At 41.3% G+C, this 13,499-nt stretch overlaps 1 protein-coding gene across 1 annotated transcript; it reads left to right on the top strand.

Moving 5' to 3' along the window:
• The first annotated feature begins 5,017 nt into the window (after positions 1-5,017).
• Positions 5,018-6,566, top strand: LOC101824431 (alpha-enolase-like). Its single transcript, XM_040732374.1, is given in 1 exon segment — positions 5,018-6,566. A coding segment is annotated over 1 exon segment (1,305 nt). The 5' UTR covers positions 5,018-5,068; the 3' UTR covers positions 6,374-6,566.
• The last annotated feature ends 6,933 nt before the right edge of the window (positions 6,567-13,499 follow it).

Here is a 13,499-nt window from a genome sequence, read left to right as displayed (position 1 = left end):
CCAACTACACTTCCAATAGAGGTCTTTTTTCCAAGATCTATAAAGAACTCAAGAAATCAGGTATCAAAACAACAAATAATCCAATTTAAAAATGGGTTACAGATGTCAAAAGAGAATTCCCAAAAGAGTGCTCCTAAATGACGGAGAAACACTTAACCTTAACCATCAGGGGAATGCAAATCAAAACTACTATGAGATTCCACCTTACACCTGACAAAATGGCTAATATCAATAACACAAGTGACAGGTCATGCTGGTGAGGATGTGGGACAAGGGGAACACTCCTCCATTGCTGATGGGAATGTAAATTGTACAGCCATGTTGGAAATCAATATGGTGATTGTTATGATAGGGCATGAAAGAGACTTTGGAAGGTTGTAGTCAAGGAGCCCCACAGCAGGGAGTGGGTGTTGAAAGACATCCTTCAATGAACAGAAACTTCAGGTTGAGAGGTACTAAGAGGCCCATTGAAGTCTTCCTTGCACATGGATATCCTTGTGTTTAGACATCAGGGCTACACCATGATTAAAGATAAACAAAATGAATTGAAATCATTTTAACAAATCATAACAACTATTTGAAGTCTTTTAATTTCAATTTTTAAATAGTGAAATATATGTAGAGTACAACTTAGAAAATCCTTATTGATAACCAAATTTTAATTCATACATTAAGTACCTTTCGTACCCTAAAGGGCATATGTAAAATCCTAAGTTATTCCTTTAGAGTTACATTAAAACCGAGTAACACAGTGAGAAGCTAGTTATTAAAATATTATGTGATTAATATGAAAACCATTTTCCTACCCCTTCATAGAGTGTGTGTGTGTGTGTGTGTGTGTGTGTGTACATCTGAGTGTATGTGCATGTGTGAATGCAGATGCTTGTGGAGGCCATAGGACAATCATGGGTGTTGTCCTCAGGCTTTGTCTACTTGTTGTTGGTTAGCATGCTTCTTCACTGGCCTGGAACTTGCTAGTGACTAAGCTGGCCAGCAAAGACCTGTGGCTCTGCCATTCTCTTCCTCTTCAAAGTGGCATTGAAAACATACACTTGGCTTTCATTTAAGTGGGTTCTAGGGATTGAACCCAGGTCATTATACCTGTGACAAGTCCTTTACCAAACCATCTCCCTTGCCTCATTAAAGAATTAGTTTTTAGCCAGGCGGTGGTGGCACACGCCTTTAATTCCAGCACTCAGGAGGCAGAGGCAGGTGGATCTCTGTGAGTTCGAGGCCGGGATGGACTGACAGCCTCAAAAACAATGCAGAGAAACCCTGTCTTGTAAAAACAAAAAAAAAAGCAAAAAAGAATTTGTTTTTAAATACCTGCTTCAGATATTAAATTATGCACAAAGTCCTAGCTGATAATAGAATCATTTGCAACAAACAGGAGTGGGCCCAGAATGGTTTTGATCCCTCATAAAACCCAGGACTCTGATACCTGCCTGAAGATTTTTGAAGATCAAATGAGTTTTATGATACCACTGTACATCAAAACAGCCTCAGCCATGACAGAAGCAGCAGGCAGGATCCCGGGTTACTACTTAGTGTGACTAACTTCCTGAAACAAACATGTGGCCATGGGCCAAGTGATTCAGCTCCAATGAGACATCTGCTAAAAAAACCTTCTTAGAGAAGTTGATACCAGTGGTAATTAGATTTCGACAGGGAGATGCATCAGCTGTTCTAAGTCACAAGAGCCTTGCTCAGGCTAACTAAGGGAGCAGTCTTCTATTCCCCAAGTGTCCCATTAAAATTAATTCTCTTTTCTAAGTGTGAGGGTTTTTTTTCATTCCTCTCTTCCTAAAAAAGTTCCCAGGAAGATTGTTTCAGTAGTTATCTAAGGTTTATCAGATTCCACCAGGAAATTATAGTTAGGTGACTCCATGAATCATGAAACTTAAGTGAGCAAATGTAATGATACAGAAGCGAATAAACAGGAAGATCTCATATATACATATATATATATAGAAATTCATCATGAATATTTTAAGACTATATCATCCTTCCAAAGACATCACTGAACCCTGTGCTCAACAAGAACAACTGACTGCTGTCTTGATGGGGCTCACAGTAAAAGTCAGATGCCTTTGCAGTGGAATATTTCCATTCTCTCCAGATTAACACAATTGGCTCAAGTGAACAAGAACAAAACAGATTATTGAATAAAATATTCATTACACACTTTATGGAAATAATCTTAGGAATAGGACTGGCTGCAAGTCATGAGATAATACAAAAATAAGCAAGCACTACAGGGGCAGTGGTAGCCACCAGATTACCATATAGAGAAAGTGTTGTCAAGGCATAAAACTGAATGATTGATTCCCTCAGAACCCTGATGCTGATCAGTATTTGATGGGAATAGCCAGAAGGAAATGTCACTGTCAATCTCCTTCGTAGGCCTTATATCTGCAATATATTTGTGTACATGCAAATGGCCTATGTTAAACTGAATGGATATCAGAAAGAAACGTCAAGGTCATTTGCACATCAATGCTAAAGAGAATACTGGACCAGTGATATTGGTTTGATTAAGGCTTGAATGAACAATCCACTGACATTAGTCCTTTAAATATGTATTCAAGTTGTTTCTCAAGAAGAGCACCTAGAACCTACTCTGAAAGCCCATGATTGATTTGAGAAGTGACCATCCACTTAAGCTCAAACCATTACCTTGTGAGGAACATGATGCTGTAAGAGGGCATGTAAAGGGAAGCTTTTTCCTTGAGAGGAGCCTTCCCGCCAGCCCGGTTCTAGAGCCACATCAGTCCCAAATAAACACACAGGAGGCTATATTCATTATGAAGCTGTTGGCCTTGCTTGTTTCTTACTGGCTAGCTCTGACTTAAGTAATTACCCCATAGTTGTTAATCTAAGTATTTCTCTTACCGGAGAATAGTTCCGGGCTTCTTACCCCATGGTGTTACATCTTGACTCTCTGTGTTTCTCCTTCCCAGAGTCCTCCTGGACTCCTAGTCCCACCTATAATGGTGATCAGGAGTGGGATGATGAATTTCCACATAGAATGACAAAAGCTTTAAAGGAATTTTAGAAACAGAAGAACAGAGAGAAGCACAGATTTTTGGTAGCAGCATTTTTCTCAGGTGGGCTCTGTTTTGCTAGCGACAAGCCGAGATTCACACGGCTCGCTTTCAGGAGTCTTCCTGACTCGGCATAAAAAGAAAAAAAAAAACAGCAAGGTTCTTTTAAGAGACTCTGCTAACAATTGAAAAGTTATACGTATAGCTGGAAGTGGCAGTGACCACATCTCCAAGCTGGCAGCTGGAGTCACGCTTACGCCCACCATCTTGGAAAAAAAAAAACAGCAGTTTTAAACAGCCATGGTTTTACAGATAAGACACGTGGCCAGAAAAACGTAAAGATTTACAGTAAAGTCAGACTTGGATGAACAAAACCTCTGAAGGTTTACAGTGTGTTTAAAAATATACGTAAGATTGAGAGAAAAAGAAACTGCCCGGCTGTGGTGGCACATGCTGGTAGGATTTGCCGCAGAAGCAGAGGCAGGCAGATTTCCAAAGAGAAACCCTGCCTCAAAGAAAAATAAATAAAAGTAAAAGAAATAGAGTAATAATAAATAAATAAGCCACGTAAAGATGGAAAATACACAGAGAGTCTGGATACTGTACGCTATTGTGTTTTTCAGTTTTTTCATTGCTAAGGAAGGAACAACTGCAAAAGTACACTTGATTATAAATGCTACTAAATTAATTCAACTTATATCTTTTGAAAATGTCTTGACTTCAAAAATTAAGTATTGAAAGACCCCTACCCAGGACCCCCTAGGAAAAGAAAAGCAAGGCCAGGCCGTTGCCTAATGAAAAAAACCCAGACCATGTGCCTTGCCCAGCTGGCAGGATGTCAAACAGGATCTGTGGTCACCAGAGCAGTCATGAGACCCGGATAATAATTGCTGAAGCGTGCCAGGGTCTTTTATGTGGCAATACCAGGACACCTAGTCCTTGGCAACTACCCCTACCCCCAGTTGTGTCTATGATCACCATAGTAGTCATGGGACCTGGATAATAATTGCTGAAGCGTGCCGGGGTCTTTCATGAAGTAATACCAGGAAACTTAGTCCGTGGGAACTACCCCTGCCCCCAAGATGAGCCAATGAAATGCCTGTTACTTATGTAACCATTAAAACTCTATAAATATTGTGCTCCCTGCAAGCCCGGGATGCTCTGCACCGGAGTTGCAATAACATCCACAGGCGCCTGTGTACTCAATAAATCACCTCTTGCATTTGCAGCCAGTGGTATGGCCCCGGATCTTGGGCAGAGGGTTCGGTTCAGTGCCTGGCGTTTTGATGCTGAGGTTTTTCAGTATAAGGATATGTTACTTGGGAAAGGAGATTTTGTTTATGTTTCTACAGAAAATGAAAAGCTGAGGATTCCTTCCAGGCTTGTGTGGTTTCATGAACCAAGACCCCTGGAAGCAATGGGCCGGGTGTTCCAACAATTGAGACAGCTAAGATGATGGAGCTTCACAGACCACGAAAATAAGGACTTGTACAGGTTTCTGAGTTTTGTCATGATCCCCATGGTATGAACAGCGCCCCCTTCCAGCACGAAACAGTTTGGAATGAGCGATGTCCTAATTCCCATCTTGTTTATAAATCTTAGTTTTCATTTAAATGGGGTTGTTTATAATTGGCTAGTGATCACAGCCAATTATAATGGTAAAAAGGGGAATTATGGTATGGGTATAGTTTTTCATTTATTGATACAAATTCAAGGTCAACTTGTGATGTGTATATTTCTCCTCTTGGTTAAGTATTGGGCTTATACTGATCTTTTAAAATGTAATGCATAATTGAATACAGACTATAGATAGTTGTTTATAATAGAATTTATAGTTAGGTTAGTTAGGTTTTTTAGATATACAGAGATACATTTGAGATATTTAGTCTTCAAACCTTTCAAAGACCTTCAGAAAATGGCATTTAAAATGCTTTAGGTGCACTTCGCTGTTGAACGCTCTCCAGGGTGTTTGCAAAAACCTCTCTGCTTTAACTGCAGGGCCACCCGACAGCCAGAAACAAGCCATGTCTATTCTCAAGGTCCACGCCCGAGAGATCTTTGACTCCCGTGGGAACCCCACTGTTGAAGTTGACCTCTACACCTCAAAAGGTCTCTTCCGAGCTGCTGTGCCCAGCGGTGCCTCCACGGGCATCTACGAAGCCCTAGAACTCCGTGACAATGACAAGATGCGCTACATGGGGAAGGGTGTCTCAAAGGCTGTTGAGCACATCAATAAAACTATCGCACCTGCTCTGGTTAGCAAGAAATTGAATGTTGTGGAGCAAGAGAAGATTGACAAGCTGATGATTGAGATGGACGGCACTGAGAATAAATCTAAATTTGGTGCAAATGCCATCCTGGGTGTGTCCCTGGCTGTCTGCAAAGCTGGTGCTGCAGAAAAGGGGGTTCCCCTGTACTGTCACATCGCTGACTTGGCTGGCAACCCTGAAGTCATCCTTCCCGTCCCCGCTTTCAATGTGATCAATGGTGGTTCCCACGCTGGCAACAAGCTGGCCATGCAGGAGTTCAGGATCCTTCCTGTGGGGGCGTCCAGTTTCCAGGAAGCCATGCGCATTGGGGCAGAGGTTTACCACAACCTGAAGAATGTCATCAAGGAGAAATACGGGAAGGATGCCACCAATGTGGGTGATGAGGGTGGATTCGCTCCCAACATCTTGGAGAACAAAGAAGCTCTGGAGCTGCTGAAGAACGCAATTGGGAAGACCGGCTACACAGACCAGGTTGTCATTGGCATGGACGTGGCTGCATCTGAGTTCTTCAGGTCGGGTAAGTATGACCTGGACTTCAAGTCTCCTGATGACTCCAGCAGGTACATCACACCCGACCAGCTGGCTGACCTGTATAAGTCCTTCATCCAGGATTATCCAGTTGTGTCCATCGAGGACCCCTTTGACCAGGACGACTGGGAGGCCTGGCAGAAGTTCACAGCCAGCGCCGGCATCCAGGTGGTTGGGGATGACCTCACAGTCACCAACCCTAAGAGGATTGCCAAGGCCGTCAGTGAGAAGTCCTGCAACTGCCTCTTGCTCAAAGTCAACCAGATTGGCTCTGTGACCGAGTTTCTGTAGGCGTGTAAGCTGGCCCAGTCCAATGGCTGGGGCGTCATGGTGTCCCATCGCTCTGGGGAGACTGAGGATACCTTCATCGCAGACCTGGTGGTGGGGCTCTGCACTGGGCAGATCAAGACTGGTGCCCCTTGCCGATCTGAGCGTCTGGCCAAGTACAATCAGATCCTCAGAATCGAGGAAGAGCTGGGCAGCAAGGCCAAGTTTGCTGGCAGATCCTTCAGGAACCCCCTGGCCAAGTAAAGGGGGTAGAGATCCCTGGAAACACCTGATTAGACCCTGTTCCCGATGTCGTCATGGCGGCTCAAGGCCCACCCAGTGCTTGTCCCTCCCATGCCACCGCTTCCTTAGACACATGGAGCCCTGCTGGAGACCCCAGCTGTGTAACTATGTGATTGGCTGAGTTGTTTCTGTCATCTCACTTGTAAGCTAGCTCTGGAGCCCAGTGTAATCTCTAGGGGTGGACACAGGCAAGACCCCCCACCCACCCCAGCGGTCCTTAAAAAAAATAAAAAATAAAATAAAATGGTTTAGGGTTTTTCTTGACAATGAGAAATGTCTGCTATTGGCAGCACCAATTATGTCTGAGAGGAAGATGGGCATTGAAGAAACTCGTTATGCAGTTTGCTTTCAACATGGCAAGATTAGTCATTTGGGCAAGAAACTGCTCTTGCCTAGACTGTTTGACTGTTGCTGTATAAACTGGACATGCAGGTCCCACAGGAAAGTGAATGCTGAACTCAGTCTTACAGGGTTCCTGCTTCATGGAAGAATCTACGACACTTTCTGCAGGACACAGAGTAATGACTGACAGACTGCCAACGCAGATGGACAGTTTGAAATTTCCTGCTTTGCTGAGAAATCTTCTGGATACATTGTGGCCTGTGGGCTGAAGATGGATGCCTCAACATTACAGAGGAACTTTGGGTGACTGTCCAGGTAGCAAGATGTCTCTGTCAATCCTAGTATTTATATGTTATCCTTCTGTGGTCTTTGATGGAGTTGAAGACAGATAGTTATAATTATAGTTTTCCTTAGTTATGATAAAAGATAAGCTACATATAGGACTTTGGACTCACAAGAATGAGATAGATGATATTTTCTTTAAATCTTGCTAAATGTTGATAGACAAAATATTGTAACTATGTTCTTACTTGATAACTGTTCTTTTATATATAATTTGACTATGTTAAAGTTAAGACCTTTCTTTTTGTTTAGACAGAAAAGAGGAGATGATATGGGAAGTCCTGTGATTATGTCAGTAAAGCACTGTTGGGCCAATAGGTATCTAGATAGGTGGGACTAGGAGTCCAGGAGGACTCTGGGAAGGAGAAACACAGAGAGTCGAGATGTAACGCCATGGGGTAGGAAGCCTGGAAACTTCTCCGGTAAGAGACATACTTAGATTAACAATTATGGGGTAATTACTTAAGTCAGAGCTAGCCAGTAAGAAACAAGCAAGGCCAACAGCTTCATAATTAATATAGCCCCCTGTGTGTTTATTTGGGACTGGTGCGGCTCTAGAACCAGGCTGGCGGTTCAAAAGAAAAGCTTCCCTTTACAAGGGCATAGTTACAGTTCACAGGCATAGAAGGAACCCTTAATCCAGCCCTTGTTGCCACTTGTCAGTTGGCACCCTTAGCCTTGTCCCTGTTATAGTTCCCTCAGGACCCACATCCTTATGCACAAATACTTTGAATGTGAATTTCTCTTTAGTTCTAACTTCCTAGTTAGGAAAAAGATGAGAAAGAGAAAGGAGGGAAAGGGCAAAAATGTAAGGAAAGTGAAAAAGGGTCTTTAATATGAGAGCTGAGCTCTGGAATCAGTGCTCATTAACATAAAGATTACCACACGAGTCCTTTATGAGTACTAGTTTTCTGTTTCTGCCTGTAGCCATGAGCATATCTACATGAAATACAAATTATTTCATGATCTGGGGTGATAACTTACCGTAACACCCAAGCAAGCATTTGCTAAGGTAGGAGGGTACCCCTGAGAAACAAAGTATTCTAAATTTAGAAATGATCAGCACAACTTCAGACATTCTGATAAAATAACATTAATTCCATCTTTAATAGTATTATAGAGTATAAATATAACAAGTCTTCATTTGTTTTAAGTTTAATTTCTGTAGAAAAAATAAATATTCCACATGAAACCATACGAAAGCGATAACGAAAGGTCCTGTTATAGACCCACGTGAATGTGGTCATTGCCTTTACAAACACATACCAGGGGCTCCACACTGAGAATAAAGCATAAAGTGGAGCCTAGTGAACCAGGCATCTGACCCTCACCCACAATTAATGTACGTGGTCCTTGATCTTAGCTTTTCTCACCTGCAGAACTGAGAAATGAAATTATGTTACATGTAAACCAAGTTGATACAAGAGCAGCCCTAGTGAATGAGGGTTTGTGTGAAATAGCTCTAGTCTCTCACTCTTTGCCTTCAAGCAAATTCATTCAATATATTCTTGACCTCGATTATGCAATTCATTGGGTGAAACCAAGGTCATGTTTCATATGATGTTAATAGTTTCCACATTAGTGGACCAAAACTATTCTAAGTACTCCACAATTATGAGGTTTTTTATTTTTCATGCAGCAGATGAGAATGCTGCTACCATGGCCTTGTGCATGACTGTGTCACTTTTCAGGGGATTTCCTCAGACAAACTGTGAATTAACCCATCAGTAGTCGTTAAAAGAGTCAAGGGGTGGCCTTTGCAGAGAACTAGGTTTCCTCTCTACCCCTTGCTCTTCCCTTTGATAAACTTCCCTGAAAACCCTACCTTGCCATCTGGACACTCACATCCATTCTTTCATAATTATATTTAGTAAAAGTTGAACTTTAAAATACAGGTACTACACAATGCGGTACTATAAAGCTACATTCACATGTAGTCCTGGAGAACAGTTACCTGTGGAAGCCTGTGTTTCCAGGATTATCCAGGGTAACCCTTTCAAACTTACTGCCCAGTGAACATCCAGATAGATGCTATTCTCCCTCTTAAGTGATTTCATTTGGTCTCAGCAATGAGAAAAACAATAAGTATGTTCTTTGTGCACAGAATCTCATAATTTATCATCCCAAGCTGTAAGCATGGCTGCTATGAGAATGGGAATTATCTCATCTGGGTCTTCTTCACCTCTGTCTCTACGTCTTTGTGATTTGCATCTTCTCTGTCTCCATCTTCACTGTCTTCCTAAGCAGAACCCTCTTCTATCTCTTTTGCCACAACTTTCACGAACAGTATCCTCTCAGTTTCCAACCTTAGATAATGAGTCTGCATTACATTGTGAAAACGCAGCACTAAGTGAATGCATCTCCTTTTCTTTTGAGATACAAGCTTAGATATCCCTCCACAAGACACATTATCTCAATGGAAAGCTGTTGACATGGTGTCTGCTTTTTCCAGCGCTTATATTCCTCAGGGTCTCCCATCCCAGGAAAGCATCTGCATCTTTGTGAGGCAAAGCAATCTGTGCATGATCCATAAGTTGAAAAGCACCTCAGCATCATCACCATAATGGAGATCCACAGGAGACTCTGGGACAATGCTATTGTAATCTACAGCTGACCATCACAGAGTCCTCAAGACAAAGCATCCTGATGCTTTCGAATTTGAGCAATAATGTTATCCTCCAACTCAATCAACAACTATGTCAGTTTCTGGTAAGTTTAATGTCACAACTTCAAATATGAACTCCTAGTGGAAAGCAAGAGCACATGAGCCATGGACAGGCTTCTCCAGAGTCAAACCAGCACTTCCTCAACACCATTAGACATGCATCTGTTCTCTTTGACCATGGGAAGTTGATGTTCTCAGCACCATGTAGTTTTGTCACATTGCAGCAGTGACTTGATGGAGCCTTTAAACTTGCTTTCCATTTATGTGTGCATGTGATGTGCATGTGTGTGCTGCATGCACATGTGTGTGTGTGGGGTTTACACATGTTGTGTGGATACCACAAAAGACATCCCATGTCCTGCTTTGCTATTCCCTGTCTTAACTTCTTCTAAGACAGTCTCTAGATGAAGCCATGCTGGTGGACAAGAAGTCACAGGGACTCTCCTGTTTCCACCTCCCCATACTGCTGGGATTTCTGGAAGGAAGCATCTCAGTTGTCTCATTTTATAAACACAGTGACTAGGATCTGAACTCAGGTTCCTGTGCTTTCACAGCAAACACCGTAGATACTATAAAAATGACCCAAATGTGCTGTTTTAAAGAAAATGGTAATTAATCCAGCTTAGCACATCAAAGCCAATATATTTTACTATAAAAATCTATTTTAAAATCCTTTTGATTATGGTAATTGACCTACAGATAATGCCATCATAAAGTGAAAATCTAACATAGAAATAGAAAGAGAAATGAATGAACCCTTAATCAGAGCAATGTAGCACTAACAGACAAAACAAGCAGGAATCTGATTGAAGAGAACCAGAAACACATTATGCTTGAGAATACAAGTGAAATGGTTTCTTCCAAAGCTGTCCAGTGACACGGCGTTATGGAGCCACAGAAGCCCCGTTGGGCATGCTTAGGTGACTATAGATGGATGCCACACGCATCTTACCTCACGTAATTCCTCAACTTGCTCAGCACTGGAGATCTACCTTCTACCATGTCAGAGAGTTGGTTTTCAATTGCTCCCACTGTGTATAGCAACCAACTGTGGGAATAAGCCATGAACAGACATTGGTGAAGTTCTGTCAGAATGATTACAAATACAGTTAGTTAGTGAGCATTCCTAATGAATGAAGTATGTGTGAGCATCGTGTGAGTGAAGTTATGTAACAGAATGTTCACTCACGTACCTCTGGACTTATAGGCAGCAGTAGTACGAACTTTTATATGCAGCCAACTTGCCAATAACTGGAATACATAATAGTTTGCTCATGTTAGAGATTTGGTCACCAAATTAGGAGCTGGTACCTTTGAAGAAGATCTTGTCCCTAGGGCCTTCCTCCCCCTCTGTCTGCCACGCCCCCAGCTGACATGCAGTGAGAGTTGTTTTCTCACCTCCGGAACATAAGAAATTCCACTTCACTCAGGCCTGTACCATAAATCTAGTTGACCAGGGATGTAAATCTTAGAAACCCTCAAAATGCACAAAATCCAAGTTTTGGGGTAGCAGAAGCTAGACACATGAATTTGAGGCTGATCTACACTATATTAAAGGAATTCCAATTAACCAAACTCAAACATAAATATATTAATAGAGATAAATAAGACTCTTTTCTCTTAAGGTAAGTGTTGTTTGTCCAAGACAGAAGACTGACTAACAGAGAATGTCAAGCTCTGGTTAAGCTGGGGCTTTGCTGGCCCCTTTGCTTTTGCCATTTATGTGCATTACAGGGCATTGTTTTACAACTCCCCAATGACTAATGTCTATAGAAATTAAGGTTTTACAAAGTTGTATATATTTAACTCAATACAACTAACTTAAAAAGAACCAGCTTTCACCACCACATAGTGCCAACTTTGCAAAAATAAAATGTATACAGTCTTATTACTAATTGTCTGATTTCACTTGTTTGATTTTGTCCCCCATTTCTCTGTCGGTTCTCTATTGATCAATGTTAATGCATTCCAAATGGAGCATGGTGTCCACTCATCTGAGCACGAGGTTTGCTCTATTCCTTAGAATCCTTTCTGAAACTGTTCACTCTGTACTTACTTTTCATAAAATCGTTAGAAACAAATTTAATATTTGCAAACATAAGCCCAGACTGTAGGCTTCTATTTGAATGGCTCAAGACCTACACATAATTTGCAGCATATTATTCATATTGAAATTAGATCTTTTAATATGTAATCATAGATGATGTGCCATTTTAATCTTCTAAATATTTTATTTAAATCATATATTTTCATTTTATGTACTAAATTAACTGCAACTTGGCTAGACTTACTGTTTCAAGACGGTATCAATGTTATTTTAAATAACTGCATGTTTATGACTCTCTTTAGAATAATGACTGGAATTCTCTGATTATATTCTCTGAAGGACTTTTATCATTTTAATGAGATACCATACAGTAGTATGAACTTTATAATTTTATCATGTTAATAACATACTAGTATCCCTAGGTTATTAATTGTAATTTTTCAATATATATTTGAAATATATCAAAATATTTATCTAAGTTTTAAATCTTTTCATCTGTTAATACACTGAGTCACAGGAATGAGCTTTGTAATGCTAAATAGCCCGTGCAATAAAAGCTGCCCATCAGGATTCATTGCATGACAGTGGAATCTCTGTATATGGTGTTTTATACTGGATGGGGCTTTTGGTCCATGGTCATGAGAAATGTCACTCTATAGTTTCTGACTTTTGAGTTCTTTTTGTCACCATTTCTTAGGTTGCATCTCTTTTTCTTCTTGAAGACACTGATTACAGCCTAAATCACTCCTTATATTCATTAACAGGAGGACGAACATAGCAGATACTTTATAAAAATAGTCATGTAACAAACAGCATTCACACGCAATGTGCTTTCATCAGGAATTGCAAACTAGGTGATGGTAACATGCAGTAAGGAAGCAAATGGCAATAATCCTCAGCTTCCCCTCACCCCTCTCCTTTGGGGGCATTAAAATCTCTCTGTTCTCCAGGGGAACCATTTGGGTGTTTTTTCACTTTCAGGATCTCGAAGCTCTGAAGTCTCTAGGGAGTTTGGCTGAAATTTCCCAGCCCTGCTAAAGTTCTATGTTTCAGCAAAGGACCTACAGGTGTCATTGTGCTAAACTTCAAGCCATTAACCAGGATCGGGTGAGAGGCTTCCCTCCTTTTTCCAAGACCCTGGAGTCTCCTCTGAAGTGTGTTTGGAGATTTCTTCCTAACAGGCTCCTGGAGCTCTGATGTCTTTAGATATTCGTTTCTAAGAAGCAACTTTGCTATCCCATGTAATCTCCAATTGTACCCAGTGCTGTTGAGACATCATGTTTGGAATATAGTCAATTTTAAACTCATGTTGTTTATTACAGCACAGCAAAGTGCCAAATCAAAATTCCCATGACTAGTCACCATCTGACCACAACTGAAGGAATAGCACAGAAGTAAGGGGTCCTGGGATTACAGTTTACTCTGCCTGGTGCTGTTCTCCTGCTCTGAAAGATGAAAAAGTTGCCAAGCCAAGCACAAAACGGAGGTTTCATCAAACTACAAGTGAATGTTTCCTTTTCAGTCTGAGTCACTGCTGCCCCCTTGAGAGCCTATGTATGCTCCCTCCTCCACACATGTCACACCTTCCTCCCAAAGACATTTCAGATGTAAGAGCTATAAAGGCTAAGGGAACTTCGCTGTTGGAATAGAGATCCTTTAAGAAGAATGCTAAATATTCTATAGACTCCATC

The sequence above is a fragment of the Mesocricetus auratus genome, unplaced genomic scaffold, assembly GCF_017639785.1.
Source record: "Mesocricetus auratus isolate SY011 unplaced genomic scaffold, BCM_Maur_2.0 Super-Scaffold_100027, whole genome shotgun sequence".
NCBI lineage: Eukaryota > Metazoa > Chordata > Mammalia > Rodentia > Cricetidae > Mesocricetus > Mesocricetus auratus.
The sequence above is the reverse complement of the archived record's forward strand: the minus strand, read 5'-3'. Positions and strand labels throughout refer to the sequence as shown.